Source organism: Equus przewalskii, chromosome 22 (assembly GCF_037783145.1).
Source record: "Equus przewalskii isolate Varuska chromosome 22, EquPr2, whole genome shotgun sequence".
Classification (NCBI taxonomy): domain Eukaryota; kingdom Metazoa; phylum Chordata; class Mammalia; order Perissodactyla; family Equidae; genus Equus; species Equus przewalskii.
In genome coordinates, this window is record NC_091852.1 from 26,309,617 (window position 1) to 26,333,884 (window position 24,268).

Consider the following 24,268-nt stretch of genomic DNA (forward strand, 5'->3'; position numbering starts at 1 on the left):
GTTGTATCGTTTTACTAAAGGGTTGTGTTAACTCTCCTTCTGACTCCCGGGTCTTGTTTTGTCCCCTGGGCCTGGGAGTGCCCTTATGGAAGTATGAAGGTGAATGCTCCCAGGTAACTGGATAAGCATGAGATTGTATGCTTTCTTAGACTGGCAAAATTAAACATACTTTACTGGGATTTTTAATTTTAATTTTTTATGACTTCGTCCATATTCTTAAGGGCCAGATTGAAGAATTTTTCTGGAAGCTTTGTTGATGGTTTCACACTGTACTCAGTTCTGTCTGCAGAGAGTGCCTTCCTCTTTTCTTCTCTGCCTTAAAGATGTGCCAGGCAGCCTTGCCCTCATTTACTTCACAGCGGAGGAGACTCAGATTCACCCCCTGCCAATCTCATCTTCTGTTTTGCTAGCTACCCTTACCAAGGAAGAAGTAGGCTTGTAGTGGCTTATTTCCAGAGGAAAGTGGAGTTCCATTTGAGTGACAACTGAAGATAAGGCATTTTGCCTTTATCCAGGAGTGAATCCTCAGCCAGCATTGCCCTTTTGGTCAGTTGCTGATCTAAGTTTCATTGGTATGTTAAGTTCGCCTTCTGGTAGGAAGGGAATTTTGTCCCTGCATTATGTATACTTCCATTTAATAATGAAATGGGGACACTGAGTAACCCCATTCTTTGACTTGACAGTTCTGAACAGAAATTGTTAATGACATGTAAAAGTTGCTTTCCCCCAAATTATAGAAGAGTATTAGAAGGAACAGTTATAGGATCACATTTGTAAGAAGCATTATTATAATTATGGCAGGCTGATAACCATAAAGCCTTAGTGTTTTTATAATGTAATACATTATAGTAATATTAGCAATGTAATTGTAATCTTGAACTTTGTTAGGGACTATTTTCATGAATATTAAGGTGGATGAATCCTGGTTCTGGATAATAGATTAGAGCACAGCTTAGAAAATGATTATCATAATCCTTAAATACACAGGCAGTGGACTTTGTGCTAAATCTGTATGCTGAACTAGCCTCTTCTCTATAATAATTATTCCACCGTCTTTTATTCTATTTTCTCCCCACCGGAGAACTTTTAAAATGGAGCTGCACGCTAAGATTTCTGCTATAAGCTGTCTGTAAACACTTTGACGTAAACAGGCTGAAAATGACATCGCAGGAAGATGGGTGCCATTTGTTTAATTAGTAAGAGGTTAATAATCTTGAAGGATGAAGGAGAACTTTAAACTCAATTGCATGTTTGTTCAAAACTGTTTTGCAGCATTATTTTGAGAGATTTCACAAGGAAAAGACCCTATAAGACAGTGGAGGATTCCCATCCGTTGACCAGGTGCCAGCCAAATTAATTGAATTCTGCTAATAATTAAAATGATAAAATAATGCAGTAAATGTGATGGAGCATCGTAGGATGTCTAGGTCAAGGAGGCACTTGATACATAAAATGAAAAGCAGCCTCGGATATTTTCCATTATCTTGTCTGCACATCATAATTATCATACTTGCCTTTTATGCATGAATGCTTTCATCTTTGGTTTCTATTGAAATCTTGATTGACTATGGCACCTACAAATATTTTATCTGAAAGACGTTAGGCCTGCATCTAATAAAGTCAGGAGTTTGATTTTGCCCTTCAGCTGCTTTCTCATTTATACAGATTTTTTTTCAATATTATGTAGACATAAATGTAATAAAAAATCTCAAGTGAATTGTTGCAGGTTTTATACTTGTTATGTTTGCCTATAATGCCATTGCATTCTTTCTAATTTTTGGTTTGATACAATTGAATGGGAAGTATAAAGGAGAATAGAAGTATAATGTTAAGTCATGAATAACAGTTTTGAACATTTTCGGTTTTTAGAATGTCTAAATCTCATCTATTTTAGAAATAAGACAATATCTTTGCTGTTCTATTAAGTTAAGCAAAATATGGATAAAAGTAAACTGCGAATGGCAAAAAAATTTCTGTGGACTGTCTTCTATGGGTCTCTTATTGTGAATGAAAAGCTAGTATTTAAAAATAATTGGAGATAATTTACTCTGGTCAAAATTTTGGTTTTGTGAGTTAGGACTTCGTGCAGCTGATTTTAGAAGTGTGAATGTTCAGCAAGAATCTTGTTTCAAATGACAGTATGATAGAAGTGAATAAATTGCTTCTTTTAGATCCTTATATTTACTTGTAACAAGTGTTTTACTTTTGACTTATTAAAAAAGCAACATTCAGCAAAAAGGAACAGAAGAATCATTATTATGAAGGATTGATTTAGTTCATGTTTTTTTAAATGGTTATTTTTCGTGTGGGTGTGTTTGTGGTTTTTCTTTTTCTTTAAATGACTAGTAATGTTGAGTTGAAGCCTGGGGAGCAGAGAGTCTCAGCCTGATTTGCAGGGATTCCTGCCCCAGGAGGCGAACAAGGGTCTGTGGGTGGGATGCAGGCAGTCTGTGGACTCTGAAATTATATTTGAAGTTGGGCATGTATGTGGATTTCTGGGAAGCCATCATCAAATCCCTTAAGAAGGTTTGGTCCAAAAGAGATTATGAACCGTTGCTGTCAAGAGACTAGAAGAGTAGCAATAAATAACAAGTCATTTTCATTTTATGAACAGATTCTAAATTGACCTGTCTCATACCTCTGTCTTAGAAGGTAGGAAAATGTACTTTTATCAGCTCTCAAAATGATAAATACGTTATTCCCTTAAGCATTCATTTAGCTGATGGTCTGAAAATATCATATTAAAATTCCTGGTTTTGAAAGGCTAATAAATAAAATACCCCTGATTATAAATAATCAATTTTAAGGGGCCCCCTAAGCCATAAAAAAGGGAGAAGTGCAGTGATGATGTTTTCTGTCTTCATGCCTAACTCATGCCTTAGGCATGGCAATCAATGTGTGGTGTGTCAGGGTATGTTTATTTTCATCTTACTATCAGCCAAGTTGGATTAAGGACGGTGAACAATCCCTAAACCTTATTTCCTCATACTTTGATGCCACATATCGTTGTCCATGTTTATGTTTTTGAACATTTAGTATCTGGCCGTATTCCTACTAGGATTTTAGACATTGGACAAAATCCATAACATACGCCAAGCTAGCATAATTCGAATGTGAGGTGAAAAACTATTCTGAGAAGTGACAGCAGAGGATGAGGAGGAAGAATTCAGGAAGGAAATGCCAGCTAGCAGGAAGGAATTCTTACGGAGGGAAATGAAGAGTTCTTGGATTTTGTGGGGTGCAAGCTGAGCCAGAAAAGTCCTGGTTAGCTTGACTGTGACCTGTCTAAGCCCACAGTGTTTGGTCTGAGGAGTCCTGGGTGACCTGTGCATGTGTGGCCCATGTGTTATGCCAAAGGAGGGGAAGAGGGAACTCAAACAAAGGGTCTCAGGAATGCCGTAAAAAACCATGTGTAATGACCCATATACCTGTTAAATTGGGTGAAAATTTTAACTCATTAAGTGTTCTGTGAACCAGCTTGAAATGGAAAGAACTTGTCCCTTACACAGTGCACTGTGTTCAGGAGATAAATATAAGAGAGTTGTTTAGGAGAGCCACCATCCTTCTCGATTCCAGGATCAGTGTGAATTTCTCCTGGCACTCCTCCCAGACAGCTCTACGGAGCTGTCTCTCTACCAGTAGAGATATTGGTAGATTATGGGATACTTAGAGCAGAGTGAAGCCTGCAATGGGATAATTTTCTATCCAACCCTAAGTAAGTACTTACTCCATGAAGAGTAGGAAGCAGAGAGACCAACTGTAGCTTAAACCTCTAATGTTGACCTCTTAAGGAGGAATGGAGATAAAAATCACCAGGTTTCTCCCCACATAATGTAGCTCATTGGTTCTTTTCCTGAATAAGCTTTTTAAGAAATTCCATGTAGGGGCCGACCCCGTGGCCAAGTGGTTAAGTTCGCATGCTCTGCTTTGGCAGCCCAAGGTTTTGCTGGATTGGATCCTCGGTGCTGACATAACACCGCTCATCAGGCCATGCTGAGGCGGCATCCCACATAGCACAACCAGAAGGACCTGCAACTGGAATATGCAACTATGTACTGGGGGGCTTTGGGGAGAAGAAGAAGAAGAAGTAAAAAAGATTGGCAACAGATGTTAGTTCAGGTGCCAATCTTTAAAAAAAAAAAAAGAGTCAGAAGAGCAAGAAGCCGCTAGGGAATATTTTTTAAAAATAAAAAATAAAAGAAATTTCATGTGTAAGTCAAATACATCTAAAAGCATTTCCCACAGAAGCCATCCTTCTATATCCTTTTTCTGTGTTCTTTTCCTTACAATTTGTTTCTATGTTTGCTATATTTTTTCAGCCTCATTTCAGTCATATGAATATTGCAAAAGCCTTATAAAAACTGTATCAAAGCATCCCTGGTTAAATTTCAGTTATATGCAAATGAAATTGTCTTTATCAAAATCTGTTGCTAGAGTGGAAATACATTCTACATGTCTGATTTCTCCACCTTTCCTCCTTCCTTTCTTCCCTTTCTTCCTTTCTTTCCTCTCTTCCTTTCTTTCCTAAGTGGTTAATAACTAATTTCAGCTTCTCTAATCTAGTGATTGTATACCCATGGAAACTGTTACTAAACTTTGATTTTCAAATCTTTTTCCATGGCTGAAACTTTTGGTGATTTAATAGCAATAGCATATGTTCGTGTTTGAATCATATGACATTGGAATTTAAAAAGAATTCCTTAGTTAGTAATAGCTGTTATATTAGAAAATGTAAACCGGTTGACAGTTTGGAGAAATTTTCATCCAAAGGAAAGAACACATTATTTTTAGAGCATATCCGCTCTATTTCTAAAACAATTTAAAAATATGTATTGACTCTTAAGGGTCAGGTTTATTGAGGTAAAATGCACTTGTACTGTAAAATTCACCACTTTTAAATTCAGTGAGTTTTGGCAACTGTATTCAGGGCTGCAACCACCACCATTATGAAGATATGGAACATTTCCAGTACCTCAAGAAAGTTATCTCCTGCCCTTTTGCAGTTAATCCCTCCCCCGAGTCACTGGCAACCACTAATCTGATTTCTGTCCTATAGTTTTACCTTTTCTTTCTTTCTTTCTTTCTTCTTCTTCTTCTTTTCTTTTTTTGGTGAGGAAGATTGGCTCTCAGCTAACATCTGTGCCAGTCTTCCTCTAATTTGTATGTGGGGCACTGCCACAGCATGGCTTGATGAGTGATCTGCATCTGGGATCCAACCCCATGAACCCGTGAACCCCAGGCCACCGAAGCAGAGCATGCAAACTTAACCACTACACCACCAGCCTGGCCCCAGTTTTATCTTTTCTAGAGTGTCATTAAAGTGGGATTATACAATATGTTGACTTTGTGTCTCATTACTGTCATTTAGAATAGTGCTTCTCACATATGTTACAGTGAATTCAGGACATCCTTTGGATGCTTACAGCACCTGGTCCTTGAGAAGGCTTATGGGAATCTACACTTCTCATTGCTGTAGAACTCCCAGCAGTACTTTGGCAGTCTTAGCAAAGGTTATTGTGGGATGCTTTTAGGGTTTCAGGACCCTATTGGCATCTCTGGAGTACATCTCCTCATCATTGGTAGTCTTTCATCCCTCTGACATATTGTTTGGATTGGAAGAATGGTTCCGAAGACCATCTTTGCTTGTTTGCCACTGTATAATATCTTAACAAAGAAAAATAAAAAGACAATTGAATCAATATAGTCAAATCTAAGTTGTGCTTGACTGTTAGAACTCTTGTTGGGGAGAGAAGTTAGTTACTTTTGACCAGAACTGCTTGTTTTGGATCATAAGGCCCATGGGAATGAGATGATTTTAAGGCTCCGTAACCATTGACCTTTTACGGCAACTTCCCAGTTGGCTCTCTAGGTCTCCTGGGCCTGTGATCCAGCTTCTCAGCTAGCATACTGCAGAGGTGGTAGAATAGGAAGATTCTTTGAACTGACATGATGACTAGAGTCAATAGGGTGGAAATGAGTAATAGGGGTATTAATAATGGCTACTATTCATTGAATGTTGTTATGTGTCAAATATACCAGTAGGTTTTCTTTTTAATTGAGTTGAAATTCACATAACATAAAATAAACCACTAACCATTTCAAAGTGTATAATTCAGTGGCATTTAGTATATTCACATTGTGCAACCATCACCCCAGTCCAGTTTCAAGACCTTTTCATCACCCCAAAAGGAAACCCTGTATCTATTAATCAGTTATTGTCCCTCCTCTTCTGCCCCTCCCCAGACCCTGGAAACTACTAGTTTGCTTTCTGTCTATGTATTTACTGTTTTGGATGTTTCATATACATGGAATCAAAAGGTCAACCAGACCTTTTGTGTCTGGTTTCTTTCACTTAGCGTGTTTTCCGTGTTATAGCATGTATCAATACTTCATTCTTTTTTATGGCTGATGAATGTTTCATTGTATGGGTATACCACATTCTCTTCATCCATTTATCAGTTGATGGATAGCCAGGTGGTTTCCACCTCTTGACTATGGCTAAGTTTTTTGTGAATTATCTCATTGGTTTCACATAAGAATCCAGTGAGGAGAGCCACTATGGAAAACAGTATAGAGATTCCTTAAAAAAACAGAACTACCATATGATCCAGCAATTCCATTTCTGGGTATATATCTGAAGGAAGTGAAATCACTATCTTGAAGAAATATCTGCACCCCTTTGTTCACTGCAGCAGTATTTACAATAGCCAAATCATGGAAACAACCTAAATGTCCACCGATGGATGACTGGATAACGCAAGTGTGTTATATACACACTAGACTGTTACTCAGCCATGGGAAACAACAAAATCCTGCCATTTGCAACAACATAGATTAACCTTGAGGGCCTTATGTTAAGTAAAATGAGTCAGATAGAGAAAAACAAATACTGTATGATCTCACTTAAATGTGGAGTCTAAAAAATCCTGAACTTACAGAGAACACATTGATGGTTGCTAGAGACGGAGGGTGCGAGAAATGGGTGAAGGTGGCCAAAAGGCACAAACTTCCAGTTATGAGATGAGTAAGTCTGGTAAGTCTGGGGGTGTACTGTACAGCGTGGTGACTATAGTTAATACTGTATCATGTATTTGAAAGTTGCTAAGAGAGTAGATCTTGAAAGTTTCTTGTCACACAGAAAAAGCATTTGTAACTATGTGCAGTGATGGATGTGTTAACTAATGTGGTAGTCATTTCTCAGTGTATACATAAATCAAATCATTATGCTGTGTACCTTAAACTTAGGCAATGTTATACCTCAATAAAGCAGAGAGAAAAAGAGAACCCAGTGAGGAAGGCAGTAACAGCATTCTGATTGTACAGGTAGGGGAATTCAGGAGCTGAGAGGTTATGGGACTAGGCAAAGCTACGTGAGTGTCGGAGTCTTGTTTGGAATCCGTGTCTCTGCAAAGCTGAACTGCAAGTTCTTAACAACTGTTATTCTCTTTTGTTATGCTGGCCATGTGGTCAAGGTGAGGCTGGCTTCAAATAATCCCAAGAATTAGGTCTTTGGTCTAAAACTTAGCTCTGCTATTTACTACCAAGGAAAAGCTGTGTTTGTTGGGAGCTATTTTTGTTATTTTTGCTACAAGTGACCCCAAAGTTGTTTTTTTGTTTATTATGAAAGACACCAACATTTCTCTAGCTGGCATAGTTTGGAGTCTTTTAAAATATTATCATTTTCTATCTAGATAGTATTCTGGTTATATTGGCTTGCTTATATTTGAATAAAATACTTTTCTTAGACTGTGGAGTAAGAGTATGAACCATGCTTTCCTGCAGGCATTTTGAGCTAAAATTCATTTTGAGACACAACGTTTTGTGTATAATTTGTGCTGTTTATGAGGTGTTTTCCAGGTTGGTGTAAAATATAATTCTGATAGCCCGTTGTAAATATAAATTCTGAGCCAATGTGAACTTCTTAATATACTGCAAATTACCTTCCTTCAGTGGTTTTCCAATTTAAATTAACTTATGACCAGTCACCACGTTGTTCAGGTCCTGATTACAAATCCATATCAAAAGAAAATTAGACTCCTCTTTCTTCATTGATTTTAATTTAAAACTTAATTCATTGAGTGCTTCACAAAGTTACAGATTTGAAAAGTTTGATAGATCTGCTTAGATTGTATTATTAAAATGTTTCTGTGGGTTGTGTGTTTGGGGCCCACTGTGTTGTGCTTCTCTCTCTGTGGTGTAGGACTCAGGACATCTTATTGTGTACATGTGGCCATTGCATCAGTGTGCTTCTTTCTCTCTGTTTGCTAAAGTCTGCATTCTTTCCTAGGGTTGCTTATTTGGCCTAATGTTTTATTTCCAATGTATTATGAATATTAACTACAAACAGAGGGCTGCACCAGATGACCATATGGGCAAAATTATTCCCTTTATTCCCATTGGAATTGCAGAGAATGAAGGTATTTCTGATGTTTCCATTGGCAGGTTCTTTTTCATATTTCCGTCTATTTTTCTTTTTAAAAATCCAGGTGCAGAGGCTTAAGCAGAAGGTACTACTTTTTGCAGGTGGTTCCTTATATCCTAATAACTTTCCTGGCTGTTTGATTTGTTTCCTTCTGATGATCTGTGGCCTCACGTGTTCCATGGTAGCATCAATAAAGGCTTGTTTACTTTAAAGATATTCCTGTGAAACACTTCTAACTATGAGGTTAAAATGGTTCATGGTTAGTTAATGAGTGTTGGTAATTCTGTCATCAGATCGGTCACATTCTTGAGTTATTTGCGTGTAGTGAGACACGGAGTTAGAGAAGCAACATTCCCAGTGGCTTTTTCTTCATTTTGTCAGTGGAGCAGCTAACCAGTGACTGTGCTTGCTCCTGCTTGACTCGGGCGTGAGTCAGGCGCGTCAGGCATGTTTTCCTGGTGGGTTGTTTTCCTTTTGGGTTCTCTTTCCGTGATTCTCCTGTCATTTCCGTGTTTCTCTTCTTGCTTTCCCGCTCTCTTCAGCGTGGTAGTTTTCCCCTCTGAGGGAGGAAGATGAGGATCCGGGCATCGGGCATATTCATCTTCCTCTAGCTCACGTGACCGAGTCCATGAGAATCCGCCTCAGACAGAACTGCAGGATTGAAGTCAGTGATGGAGAAAACAACTGTGTTTTTGTGCATTATATACTGTTGAACGAAAGGGTTGCCGCTTGTTTAGCTTTCTCCTTTAAAGCCCTCCTCACCATACAGGCTGGTGAGGCAGGTTTCCAAGCATTTGACTGATGCTGGCTGGGAATTTGGTTTAGGAAATTACTAGCAGTTAGGCTGTTTAAAATTGATCATAAAGGAACAAAGAAGGGTGGGAAACTGCTATATGTCTACTGTATGTCAGGCACTGGGACAGTTGCTTCTGGAACGATCACTTCCAGGAGTCTAAAATGAGAGATTCCTCTATTAAAATGCTTATTTGCCTCTCCTAACCGCCCTTAATATTTTGCCCATTTATCAGATATTAATTAGGCAGATTGAATTCAAATTTGTTACAAATTGAAATTTGTGAGACTTAGTAATTTTATATGTTATGAAAACAGCTCTTAGTAGATCTTTTTGTAAAAAAGGTCAACCTTTGGTGATATAAATATGTATCTCTTAATTTTTAAGAATTCTGACTCTAATTTTTGGTAGCAGGGTTTTTGGTCTTTATTTGCATAAAACTGTCATTCTATAAGAATACTGGAACATAGAAAATGTCCCTGCTTCCTAAAGCAATCTTTAGATATTTAGTTGCTATAGATAAAATCTACATATTCAATGCAATCCCTATCAAAGTTCCAATGACGTTTTCTCACAGAAATAGAACAAAGAATCCTAAAATTTATATGGAACAACAAAAGACTCCGGAATAGCCAAAGGGATCCTGAGAAAAAAAAACAGAACTGGAGGTATCACACTCCCTGATTTTAAAATATGCTACAAAGCTATAGTAATCAAAACAGCATGGTACTGGCAGAAAAACAGACACACAGATCAATGGAACAGAATTGAGAGCCAGAAATAAACCCACACATCTCTGGACAGCTAATTTTTGATAAGGGAGCCAAGAACACAACAATGGAGAAAGGAGAGTCTCTTCAATAAATGGTGTTGGTAAAATTGGACAGCCACATGCAAAAGAATGAAAGTAGACCATTATCTTACACCATACACAAAAATTAACCCAAATTGGATTAAAGACTTGAACGTAAGACCTGAAACCACAAAACTTCTAGAAGAAAACATAGGCAGTACCCTTTTTGACTTTGGTCTTAGCAGCATCTTTTCAAGTACTGTGTCTGACCAGGCAAGGGAAACAATAGAAGAAATAAACAAATAGGACTACGTCAAACTAAAAAGCTTCTGCACAGCAAAGGAAACCATCAACAAAGTGAAATGACAGCCTAACAATTGAGAGAAGATATTTGCAAACCGTATATCTGATAAGGGGTTAATATTGAAAATATATGAAGAACTCATACATCTCAACAACAAAAAAACTAACAATCCAATTAAAATATGTGCAAAAATCTGAACATTTTTCCAAAGAAGATGTGCAGATGGCCAATAGGCACATGAAAAGATGTTCAGTAGTTCTAATTATTAGGGAAATGAAGTCAAAACTATGATGAGGACCGGCCCCGTGGCGCAGCGGTTAAGTTCGCACATTCCCCTTCAGCTGCCTGGGGTTCGCCGATTTGGATCCTGGGTGCAGACATGGCACCGCTTGGCAAGCCATGCTGTGGTAGGCATCCCACGTATAAAGTAGAGGAAGATGGGCACAGATGTTAGCTCAGGGCCAGTCTTCCTCAGCAAAAAGAGGAGGATTGGCAGCAGAGGTTAGCTCAGGGCTAATCTTCCTCAAAAAAAACAAAAAACAAAAAACACTGTGATGAGATATCACCTCATGCCAGTCAGAATGGTTGTAATTAACAAAACAAAAGATAACAATTTCTTATTTTTTTAGGATGTGTTAGGATGTGGAGAAAAGGGAGCCCTCATACACTGCTGGTGGGAGTGCAAACTGATGCAGCCATTACGAAAAACAGTATGGAGATTCCTCAAAAAATTAAGAATAGAACTACCATTTGATCCAGCTATTCCACTGCTGGGTATTTATCCAAAGAACTTGAAAACACGAATATGTATCTGCACCCCCTACATTTATTTCAGCATTGTTCACAATAGCCAAGACTTGGAAGCAACCTAGATGCCTGTCAAGGGAAGAAAGGATGAAGAAGATGTGGTATATGTACACAGTGGAATACTACTCAGCCATTAAAAAAGAGATAAAATCTTGCCATTTGCAACAACATGGTTGGACCTTGAGGGTATTATGCTAAGGGAAATAAGTCAGAGGGAGAAAGTCAAATGAAAGTCAAATATCATGTGATCTCATTCATAAATGGAAGTTAAAACAACAGCAAACAAACACATAGAGAGATTGGATTGGTGGTTACACCAATTAGGTACATGTGTATGGTGATGGATGGTAATTAGTGTTTGGATGGTGAACATGATGTAATCACACAGAAATCGCAATATAATGATGTACACCTGAAATTTATGTAATGTTAGAAGCCAATGTTACCTCAATTAAAAAAAAAAGTTTATTAAAACTCAAAAAAAAAAAAAAGAAAAAGGAATACTGGAACATAAGCTTAAAAAAAAACTGTCTGAAAATTTATCTTAATTGATACAATACTGCTTATATTTATTGTTTCCATGTAGGTTTCTTCCCAAGCAGTTCGCAAGGCTGTGATGCATTTCTTCGCCACAAGATGACGCTGATATCTCCCTCAGTATTAAAGAAGTATGGTATTCCCTTTGACAAGGTATGTTAGTATTACTGTTTAACAAATTCCTTTTTGTGTGTAGCATATGTATCTAAGACAAAGTTAACATAAGCTAACATATCTTTGGCTTGAGGTAGGATTTTTTAGGATGTGGGGAGAAAAATTTAGATTCATGTTTTATAATGTAATAATTATTTATCTAAATACTAATTTGAAATTACTTTTATTTCAGGATACATTTACTAGAGATTTCATGCTCTTATAGTTCACTTATAACAATACTGAAAACATAGCACATTCAACAAAATAAGGTGTAGCACTTTTAAGTTGAAGACTTTTAAATGAGCAGCATAATTTGCATATATGTGATCTATTTTTTTAAAGATTTTATTTTTCCTTTTTCTCCCCAAAACCCCCTGGGACGTAGTTGTATATTCTTAGTTGTGGGTCCTTCTAGTTGTGGCATGTGGGACACCGCCTCAGCATGGCCCGATGAGCGGTGCCATGTCTGCACCCAGGATCCAAACTGCCGAAACCCTGGGCTGCCGCAGCCGAGTGCGCAAACTTAACCACTCAGCCATGGGCCTGGCCCCTATGTGATCTATTTTTTTTAAAAGAATTCAGAGTAATTATTATTAGCAGTTTGGTTGGGTAGAATCAATGATTATGGTACCAGTATGTTATGCATGTGCCAGTATGTTGCTTCTAAACTCATTCAGACATACAGTACAATTGAGATTTCATTATGGATAAAATTGCCTGATGATTTCATAATGAGATATTGCTTCTTTGGAGTATTTCTGAAGATTAAGTTCTGTAAGACTCTGTACATGCTAGATCCCTCTTTCTTTGCATCCATGGGTAGTTGTTGGGTCAGAATTATTATAGAGCTTGAGCATTTTTATGTGAAGAAGCTGAAATGAAAAAAGCTTTTGACCAGATAAATAAAAGCTCTCTCTCAGTTGGAGGAGGATTAAGTCCTTCACTACTTGCAGAAACATTAAAAAATAGCTCCACTCTCCTTCATTTTTTTATTTAACTTTTCCCCCATAATCCTTGCTATTTTCTACCTTAGGAGCTTTTTGCTTCTGACTAAATCTTTGCTTCTTCTTAATCTCAGGCCCTTAAAGGCCCTCTCCTCCCCCTTTTGGCTTTGTTCAAAGTAAAAAGAACTTTTGCAAGGATCAAGAACCATTCTCTAACTTGAGGTGGTCCCCGTTTGCTTACAAACTGTCTTTGTGGTGGTCATACACGGGACATACTTGTCTTGTGTGGCGAGGGTGCTCTCACTGCTGGTTTACTCACATACTTTTACCCCTGACTAGAAGTGTGCCTCTGAGATGTGCACCGTGGGGAACACTCACAGGTGTGGAGAGGAGCTGGTTATGGGCTGCCGTGCTGCTGCGGGCGCAGAGGTCAGAAGCTGTGCCCCCAGAGGGACCACTGCTGCTGTGGGGCATTGTCTTACTCTCAGACACCCCTGCGCACCTGGCTTTTCAGTCCTGGACACATCATCAATGAATGTTTCTTCTAGGTGGTTGGCATAAGCTTGATTAGGCACTTTTATTTAAGGGCGAACGTTAGAAGGCAGAGGAGAAGGGGTGGACTAGAGTCCTCGAGACAGAAAACCTCCGTGGGTGTAGGGCTGGTGATGGGTCTCGGTCAGGCTGCTCTTTGGAGAAGGGGTTCTGTGAAGCAGCAGGACTGCAGGCTTGGGTCACTTCCACAGGATGGAGGCCTTTGGAGCCTGGAGCTCCTTTCCAGTCATAGAGGAGAAGGTGCAGGTGCCCTGTACCCCTTTTTTAAAAATCAGTTTATTACATAGAAGCAGTAAATTAGCCCTCTACTTTGGCTGAGACTGACCTGTTTCTAGAAATTATGCAGAGGCATGAAATTTAGAGTCCCATTCACTGGGAACAGGTGCTCTTTTTCAACATGGCAAGAGCAGAGCTTTCTCCATAGAGCAGAGAAGGATTGTAAGTGGGATTCGGTGGAGGCAGTGAGGGTAGTTTCCTTTTACCAGTGACAGCAGTCCTACCTCTTCGGCCCCCTTCAGAGGGCTAGAAACAGTGGCAGGGGGAGGTTTTTTTTTTTTTTATCATTTAGTACATGGAAGTGCCTAGTTTCCAAGCACAATTACAATTAATGAGATTCAGTGAGACCAGGAAAGGAGAGAATGAGGCTGTGTTCTCACGTGGCCCAGAATGATGGAACTGGAGCCATGTTGAACACTGATAAGCCATTCTCTGCATGCCAGGTGGCAGCTGAGTTACTGGTCATTGCAATACAACACCTGCTGGGTGTCCTGGGAGGAGGGGGTGATGAGCTAAATTTCAGAATTGTTGGGAAAAAAATATTCCTCCACACAACACTTTAGCATCTCTAAAGTGGCAATTGAATTGCAGTGTGTGCACCTGTATTTATACAGTGTCTCCTCAGTGTTTACACACATGTATGTACCCACATATTGTTTTCTCAGCATTTTAGGACTGAAATGAACCATGGTGACTGAAAGCACCAGTGAATAATACATTTGATAATCTAGTATAGAGTAGGCAAAAAAAAAAAACCCTGAAAAATGTGGCTTCACTACTTTTCAGTGGTCCATGGTATATTTTGTGTGCTTTCGTGATTGTAAAATACCAAATTCCTTAATCGAAAAGACAGGAGTGGAATAAATACATTTTTCGCCTTTGTTTTTAGGCTCCTCACTGATTTACCCAAGTTATTTTAATTATATATTTGAAAATGCATGCACTCACACATACATACATATATTTGAATAATTCTTTGATAGAAATTTTACTGTTAAATGGAATACAGTGAATGTCTTCTAAGTATTATGAAAGAATAATTTGATGAATACTAGTCTTTAGCAACAAGTATTCATAATAAAGCCTGTTCAGCATGCATTGTCAAAGTTTTTGTAGCTCTAACTTGGAAAATGTCAGTTATGATGTGTCCTGTTAGATAACTCCAGTGATGCAAATTTGTAAAGGATCAAAATGTACACATTGATTGCTAATATGAACAAATTTGTTTGAATAACTTAAAGACGTTTTCAAATAAAATGTATCTTTGCTTATGGATTGAATAGTGAACTACGTTGGAGCGTCACACCCTGTTTAGAAAAGTCTTTTAAAAGTTTCTTGAAAAACAATCAAAGGATTAAGGAAAGGACCTGGAGGACTCTTTCCACTGGTACAGCTCTGAGATCGTGGGATTTTTTTCTTTATTTTTTTATAGGAAATATATTTTAATTGCATTTGCAATTTGGGAAGTCTTATAATTGGAAATTATTATATGTTTTCTACCCTGCAGATCACCCAGGAGGCTGGAGAATTTATGATCACTTTCCCATATGGCTACCATGCTGGTTTTAATCATGGTTTCAACTGTGCAGAATCGACAAATTTTGCTACTGTCAGATGGATTGACTATGGGAAAGTTGCTAAATTGGTAAGTTATGTCTCAAAAATAAGGCGTAAATTAAATGTGTATTCTAGTTATTGCAGTGGGAAAGCTAAGGCCACATGCAGCATTTATTTTTTTCCTCATTGACATTGTGTGCTTCTCACCACAGTAATTTATTTTAGATATGTTTGTTTTACATATGCTGCATTACCGTTTGTAGCTACATTTTTCTGTTTTGAGAGTAATATGCAACAATTTACCTTGAGCAGTAATTTTATGCAACTGATGTTTGCTTTCTCTCTTGAGGCCACCAATTATTTTTTTGCGAGATTTTCTGGTGGCTCCCTGTGGCTCCATGTCAGGTAGACTTGGCTCTTTCCATGTTAGAGTTTAGTCCTTGGCTTAGAAAACAACTATTTACAGAGGAAAGTGTCTGGTAAAATTGTAACAACAAGAGGTTGAGGGAGGACTGTAAGAAGAAATGATTAAAACCGCCCTTAGTGCAGAAATGAGTTTCTTGAAAGTAATACTGTAGAGCATATTTTAACAAGAAGTATATCTTCATGTCGAATTTGCTATAAAATTTTGCATCTCCTGCCCAGTATATTTAATTAAGTTCATATACTGTGTATTTTCATTCACAAGCAACAACTTCTATTAAATTTAATTAATTTCCCCCTGCGGCGTCAGAGGACATCTTAAAGTGATGGTGGCTTCTATTAGATTGCTTCCTCTCCTGTGGTTTTAGGGCAAAGGTGCAAGCTGGCAGACGGCAGCTTTCTAAACGAGACTGTGTGTTTTACAGAGTATGTAAAGTGGACATAGATTTAGTGGAAAACGACGCATACAACTTATGTGGCCTTATCTTGGCCACTGCATGGTGCAAGCAAGTATTATTCATTCTACATTGATAAAACTTGCATGTGGAACCACTGGGTGAACTTGGATAGAAATATCTTCAGGGAAGACAACTCTAGGTTTAATTTACGTGTGTATTTAGAAAATTGCATAATACATTAAAATAAAAGTATAGCCCAGTGGCAGCCAGGAAGCCTTTGAATGAATTCATGACATAAAAGAAAGCTCCTGCTATTAGAAGACTCTTTCTGTTCTGAGTAATTTCTATTTATGAGGGGTAATTTAGAAAGGAAGAGAACTGAACTACTTCTTCCCATTATGCATCCTTCATATTACAATGCACCTAATAAAAACTGGAAAACTCTGTGTCTCTACCTTGGCCAGCTACTGCAGTGCTTTTGCAGAAATGTAATTTTTGTATCTGCATTGAAACAGTGTCATAGCCCCAAGGTTATAACAAGGTGTGTTATGTTATGGTTTGCATCTTTAATCATCGACATCATAAGTCAGCTATCAGAGCTGTTCAGAGTCACCAGGAAAACGAATTGGTGCTTGTTTACTACAGGTTTCAGATCTGGTTCATGGTATTGGCCAGAATAGCTTCTCCCCAAAGATAAAATGTCCTCAGTGTGTTTCCACATTTCTGTGTGGAGGTAGAGTGGGAGTGGGGTGTGGCTAAGTAAGAGAGGTCAGTAGTGGTCCTCTCTGAAATCTCAGCTGATGGAGCCCGGAATTGTAGGATTGTGAAGGAGCAGTGCACTGTCATGGAGGAAGCAGGGATCTGAGGCCCAGCTTTTCTTTTAGCTAGCCGTATAGCATTAGCAAAGTCAATTATTCTTTTTGTTTCTTCCTACATAAATGAGACATACCTCTCTACTGCATAGATTTGTAGTGAGAGGGAAAAAACTATGTGGATATCCACTCATGCTGTGTTGATTTATATCATTCAGTATAGTCAAGGGATATGACTGTCTTGGTTCTGGGTATTTTACTAGGTACAAAATGTTCAATGGCTACAATGCATTTTTGGCTAGTTAATTTAAAATTGTCCTAAGTGCATGTTTGAGATGTTTTTAGGTGTTGTCTCCACCTTCCCCTTACTTTTGGAGAAGTGGTGCTGCTCTGAGAATGTATTAGTTTTCTTTTGCTACTATAGCAAATTACCATAAAATTAGTGGTTTAAAACAAACCCTTTTCTTGTCTCATAGTTCTGTAGGTTGTAGTTCTGACGTTGGTCTCAGCCAGCAAAAGTCAAGGTGCGTGCCCGGCTGCCCTCCCTCCTGGAGACTGGTGAAGAATCCATTTCCTTACTCAGCCTGGTTCTTGGCTGAATTTGGTTCCTTGCAGTTGTAGGACTGAGTTCCCATTTCCTTGCTGCCTGTCAGCTGGATCTTTGCTCCCACAGACCTCTCTCAGGTCCTTGCACATGGTCTCCCGCATTTCAGAGTAATAATCTGCAAAATCCTTTTTGTCATGTAAAAGAAGATTCACAGACTGCAGAGGTTAGGATGGGGCTGTCTTTGTTTTTAGGGGTGAGGAGTGGGGGCAGCATTCTGCCTACCTGGAGAGTTCCAATTATAATTGACATGGTGATATATTAAGAATCTCCTTTGAGTCATGTAACTAATTTTGGTTATTCTGTACAAAAACAGGAAACTAAACTCATAATGGATATAATTTTGACTATTTCACTAAAACATCCTTATACTTTCTTAAATTATATTTCTCAGTATTAGTGTTTTCTTGGCTATTCTCAGTTAATAAGTTCTCTTACATTATAGTGTGCTGTGATGGCATTCTTTTGTTAGATTTTGGTGTCTTTTATCATTATTTGACACATTTTTATTGATGTCCAAGTCTATTTCTTTAGGCAATGGTTATCAATTTAATGTAGGGAGTGTGTGTGTGTGTGTGTGTGTGTATTGTGTGTGACACACATGTAGTTTTTAATCTTAGGAAAATTTGTGATTTGGGCAATTTGTTTTTGTGTTTTGCTGGGGACAGATGTATAGTGGATTAATTATGAATTGCACTTAAAAGACTTTTAGCTTTGAGGATGACCGAATTTGTTAGTTTGTCTTAATTCTTTGCCTTCTTCAGTTAATTCTAAATGATAACTATTAAAAAAAGTTATGTTTTACGAGTGCTGGTGAGTTATGGATTTGGGGGCAATATTTAAGAAATAATGGCATACCTTTTCATTGGTGGAGGCACTGGGGAATGCCATCTCCTTTACCTGTCACGTGTTGATTTGAGTATATAAAAGCACCTGACACAGTATCTGTGTGTGGTGTGGCATTAATTAACTAATGTGGTGCAGAGTGTGGGATCTCTACTGATTGAGTATATTTCATATATTACAAACCAATATTTCTAATTTCATGACTTAGAACTGTTACAAAAGGCTATTTTTTAATTAAAAAAAAACCAACCCAGTAGATTTTGAAAAGATAACCCCGGGTCACTGATACACTGGCTGTCTTTGTTCTGCAGCCAGCAGGCTTTGATTAATAGGGACCTTTCCAGCCCATTCAAGTGGCTAATACAGATGGGAATGAAGCTCTGGTTATTCAGATAATGTTTGTCTGCTGTAAGCCAGGCACCAGGTATCTTTCTGTGAATTCATCTCTTGGAGGATAACCTCCTTGATGAGAGCCCGGAAGCGGATCAAGGGCTGCTTCCTTTGTCATTGGCTGCTTGACTTCTGGTGACGTCTCTGGAGTAGGACAAGAGGGGGCTCTCTGTGGGTTTCCTTTGAACGTATTCCTGACCTATTGGTATGTGGTGTTTGTTCAGGAAAGCTTCCCTTTGTTTAAGGTATAGCTAACATTGACTGGAACTCCCATTCCATTATTTGTGCTAAGGCCAAATACTCATCTTCCCAATTTCAGCAAATTCCTGAATGTTTGATATTCTCAACTGAATAAAAATAATAATGACAATAACGACAACGATAATTATTATATGACTATTCCCTGCCTGTCAGTATATTCCCTGTTTTTTTAGCACTTAATCCAGATGGCCTTTTTTAATAGTATCTACCCAAATTGCTTCATCTCTCACATAAGGCTTTTTTTGTGCATAGATTGTGGAGATCTTCAGAAAACAGGCGTAGTGGGACTGAGGGGACGTTGACCTCATGGCCTTGATAGCAACTTAATTTAATTGTCCCTTTTTTTGAAAGTCTTCTGCTAATGCCCCAGGCCCTTTCTACTCCTCTCATTTCTCTCTTTCCTTCTCTTCTCCTCGTGAAGATCATTCAGCTCTCTTTTGCCTTGTCTGCAAAATATAGCCAAATCCTCCATGATACTCCAGACCAGAAGGGCCTTGCCTTAAGAGGACCCACCTACCTAAGAAGGTGGTGATGTAATTTTTCCCCATTTCATTAGCCAGAGGTAAGCTTTTCACTGAAAAAAAATGGAGAGGAATGTTCCAGGTACCATGGACCTTTTTGCCTCAGACTCAGGCAGAGTTCAGCTTTGGTAAGTTCTCAGTGAGTTCTCTGAAACAGGATTTATGCTACATGTGTGTACAAAGAAGAAAGACGTGTTTTCTTTATCTTCAAGGGGCTTTCATAAAAAGCAGAGGGCTTTTAATAAACCTCCACTTGCAAAGCTATTGTATGAGCGGAACATACCATCCAGTTTTTTATTTTAGGCATCTTTATAGCTTTAAACATCGGAGTAATCTAAAATGAAAAATGCTGGATTTTTTTTCTGGTAGAGATTTAAAAATATGTAACAGCTTAGAAATTGAAATAAGATATTGGTGCATGTTCGAGATGAATGTTTTCCATTTCTGGAGCATTCTTTCTGTCTGTGGTGAAATGGAGTCCACGATTGCTGCTGGGCGGCAGCTGTGGTGGCGCTCGCCGGTCTGCTTCCTGGCGAGGCTGGATCAAAGAGCGGGCCTGCAGGTTGTATTTCATCGTTCCGTGTGGTGGGATGAAGTGCAGTTGTTCTGATGCTCGGTTTGATGGATTTGTTTGCCGCTGCATTCATTAGCTTCACATCAGAAAACTGACAGGCTGTTAAATGAAACTTTGGCTTGGATTTTCAGCTTGACTGTTTGGAGACATTTGTGAAGATATTTGGTTTTTGTGTTGCAGCAGCCTCAAGCACTGTGATTGTCTCGAAGGGAAGAAAAGTTATTTACTGTACTGATTTTCTTGAGTAAGAAAGAATCATTGTCTTGAGGGCAGTCCTGTCTAGCCTGCGCCATCAGACGTAGTGTGTTTATGACATTGTGTGCCGTGTGAGAGACTTACCTATGGCACGATAAATAATGTTATCTTCCTGGAAGGAAAGGTAATAGTTGGTGACTCCAAAATGGTATCTCTTATTTGGCATTAATGTTGTTTTAAATGATAATCTATTAACATGATATGCCAAAAAGTTGAAGAAAGGCGCTGCAGAGCTGGGAGTGTTGTCTTGTGAACTCCAGGAGCGTTACTTCACTATCTAATTTTAAAGCATTCTGACATTTGAATCCTCAAACGTTTGAACATGTTTAGAGAGAGATGATAGAATTTTGAAATTGATTTCCCTTTAATCTGGAAGGGATTTCAATTATTAAATTGTCTCGCATACAAGAACCACAATATGGGTTCATTCTGTTTTATATTTCAATCCTTCTCTAAAATTAAATTTGGTTTTTCTTATGTCAGGTAGCATTCTTCCAAAAAATCTTTAATCTTGGGCCGTCTTGATTAAAACAATCAGGAATCATTGTAACAGCGAGTCTCTAGGTTATGTTTTAATATGCTTTAGATCACAAAATACCAGTCTAGTGACGTTTCTCTGTTCTTAAGACTTGTGAAGGAAAGAAAGTGTAGACTCTTTTGCACATTGCTCATTGAACATTTCTTGGCCTTCTAATTTTGTGTCTGAGATGACGTATATAATAGGAGCTTTGTGAGCATAGGGATTTTATATTCTGCTTTTTTTTTTCCCCACGTCTCCTTTGTTTCTGTTTCCTGGGCCCTGGTGGTACAACACAGTAGTGCTCATGAGGGCTCTGCTGTGCCATTTTTACAGAGCTTAAAGGGAAGAAGAGAAAAATACCATGTTGAGAAAAAGAAGCATACGAAGTCATGTCTTCTGGAGCTGGTACTCTGATTAGAGAGTTGGTACTTATGTATCTGGAAGAGGTATTAAGAAAGAAAATATTCACATTATGTCCCATTTTATTCTGATAAAGTATTGAGTTGGGGGATTCAGAAAATCTGAGACTTCAGTAATGTACTAGAAAGCTAGTTGATTAGTATATACTGTGTCTGCAGGAGAGAGGTCTGGGGCTCGAGTCCTCAGAGCCAGGGCACCTGATTTCGTTTACTGTGAACTTAAATTTGCTGTGTTATGAGATTTGAATGGAACTAGATATATGGTTTATGACACTGATGTTTAGTTGCTAACCTGAAATCAAGGTAATACCTGTTTTTGAGGTTTTAGTTTAAGTCAGTACCTTAAGAAAGAGTAAATTGGTTTGTTTTTTTTTTTTTTTGCAGAAGTTTATCCCTGAGCTAACATCTGCTGCCAGTCTTCCTCTTTTTGCTGAGGAAGATTGGCTCTGAGCAAACATCTGCCAACATCCGTGCCCATCTTCCTCTCTTTTATATGTGCGACGCCTGCCACAGCATGGCTTGATAAGTGGTGCATAGGTCCACACCCGGGATCTGAACTGGTGAACCCCAGGCCACCAAAGCGGAGTGTGTGAACTTAACCGCTATGCCACTGGGCTGGCCCCAGTATATTGGCTTCTTGAATAACTTATATACTCTTTTGAGAAAAATTAATTTGTCTTTAAGCCATTCTACTTTCCTGTAGTTTGACAGTCATAGTAGCTAAATTGATTGTTCTTGATATGCCAGGGTTTGCCCAGGGCGCTTTAGACATGTCACTTCATGCCATCTCTGTGATGGTGCCAATTCCCAGACGATCAGATGTCTTCTGTCTTCTGCTAGCCCTTTTCTCAAACGAGGGGAGTTGGGATCATACATAACATGAGGATGGTGAGGCTGGGCTCGGAGGCAGATGGTTGGGCCCCAATGCCCCATATCCTCTGGACTCATCTCCCTGGATGTGGTGGATTAAATAGGTGCCAGCCAAGTACATGATTGGTGGGATCACTTTCAAGATTCTTGAGGATTCAGAATGGTCCTGTCCCTTTGTAAGTTGTAGTCAACATCCCTGCTGGTTGGCCCTAGACTCCATCTGACATTTGCTTTTATTTGAATTCTTAAAGCCAGTGGATACTTTGTTTTATATTCTTCTGCTCTGTCAATAAACCCACATATGAGTTCTTTTTTAGCACATAGAGCAACCATCATTACCTCTCAGGCTTGGAACTTGCTCTTTGATTAAGTGGAAAAAAGAAACCCAAAGGGTTCTCCAGTCCCTCCCTCATTTTGAGGAGGAAGGGGGATTCTGAGGCATCAACCTGGACAAAAAGATGTGTGTGTAGAGAATCAGAACAAAGTTGAGGATGTGCCTCACTTGAAAAATGTTTTATGATTTTGGGACCAAATTTTATTGCAGCGCTTTTGAAGCTTTGGGGATTTTTCTTTTTTTTCTTTTTCTTTTTTTTTTTTTTTTACCATTTCTTTTGCCTTTTTCTTGTTTTTTCAGTGTTTATAATAGTAAAACACATAGTAAAAAATTCCATCCTCTGTCCTAGATATGTGCTTGGAGAAGAGGGGAGAAGTTGGGAGTGTGTGTTCTGACCAGGGGCGATCCAGAATTCTAGGAGAGCAGTGGGAGGAACGCCTGGTGATATTTGAGGGAAGCAGGCTGGCCAGCCCCATGAGGGAAGAAAGGGATGATGGGAGAATCATCTGGGCTCTGGGCACCCTCAGAGTTTATAGCATTCAGATGTCCTGGTTCCCCACGGCTTCTCCTGCACAGGGCTTACTGCATTCCCTCCCCTTGCAGCTGCTACTGAGAAGACAAACAGTGGTTTATCTAGTAGGGGTTATCTCACTTGAGCAATCCAGAGCCAGGCGATCCCACAGTTGGTGCAGCTGCTCAACAGTGTCATGAGGTCTCATGCTCTCCCCTCTTTATGTCTTACTGTCCTCTGTGGGAGGGTGTCCACTACAGGCTTGCCACTATCACTGTGCTTACACCAGACGTGTTCCCTCCAAGGACAAGAAGGAAGGGGACAGTGCGGGAATGTGGCTCACTCACCTCCTCTGTCTGGGAGGAAAATCCTTGAAGCCCACCAGAAAGCTTCCTTTTATATCCCACAGCTCACTGTCACCATAACGAAAGCTGGGAAAGTAAATGGCCAGTCACTGGCATTTTTAGGCTGTTCTGGAAAGCACCTAGTATGTGCTGGGCCCTGTCCTGTGGTTGAGAGAGTAAACACCACAAATGTGGGCTCTGTCTGGTAGAGCTGAGTCCACAGCAGTTGTTCTCAACCCTGCTGAGCCTTAAAAGTGTGGACCCCTGGCCCCACCCAGACCAGTAGGATAAGAATCTCTGATAGGGACACAGCATTTGCCTTTAAAAAAATCCCGCTAGGTGAGTCTGGTGGATGCTTTGGGTTGAGAATCGGGTGTTTGGTGAATTAAATAGGCCTTAGTTGTTTGAGTTGAGGTCCTTCAACATTGTATTTTTTTTTCTACTAAAGGGTATTTTGAGTTCCAAACCATCAACTTATCTGCTTATAAATTGGAAATATTGTGTAATAATTTCCAAGTATATCATTAATAGCCTCTTTTCTGTGAGAATTAATAGGTATTTTAGGAACATATAGAATCAGAAGTTTCATGGATATCCTATAAATGTGCCCTTTAGTATTTCTAGAGGGAAGAAGGGAGTATGTGGGAAAAGATGTAATAATAAATATAATAGAGTAGAAAGAATGTTAAAGATGAGTGTACTGTATGTAGCTATTTCTAAAGTAATTATGAGCTTTTGTCCAGTACAGTGAATTTTGTGACTGTTTTTTGGAATCATTTTATTTTTCAGTTTTTTCTTTTTTATCGCTTCCTAGTTTTTCTCCATTTTTTCTAAAATGTAAAAACAGAATAAAATAAACTCTTGATCTCTTATGTAATAATGTAACTATATAGTAATGTATGTGGGTTATCACACCTGAACCTAAATTATGAAGGAAGGAATTACCATCTCTATTTAAAATATCTGGAGACAACTTTCTCCCGCCGCCTCCTCCCATCATCCCTGTATCTCCTTTAAGCTTAATTTTCTTCTTATTACTGTCTGA

At 38.9% G+C, this 24,268-nt stretch overlaps 1 protein-coding gene across 3 annotated transcripts in view; it reads left to right on the forward strand.

Annotated features, from left to right (window-relative positions):
- KDM4C (lysine demethylase 4C) overlaps nucleotides 1-24,268 on the forward strand; it is a 390,924-nt gene that overhangs the window by 110,181 nt on the left and 256,475 nt on the right. For all 3 annotated transcript variants that reach the window (XM_070590143.1, XM_070590145.1, XM_070590144.1), the window contains 2 exons: nucleotides 11,706-11,809; nucleotides 15,092-15,229. In XM_070590143.1, the coding sequence (XP_070446244.1) occupies nucleotides 11,706-11,809; nucleotides 15,092-15,229 (242 nt within the window). The remainder of the gene's footprint in view (nucleotides 1-11,705; nucleotides 11,810-15,091; nucleotides 15,230-24,268) is intronic.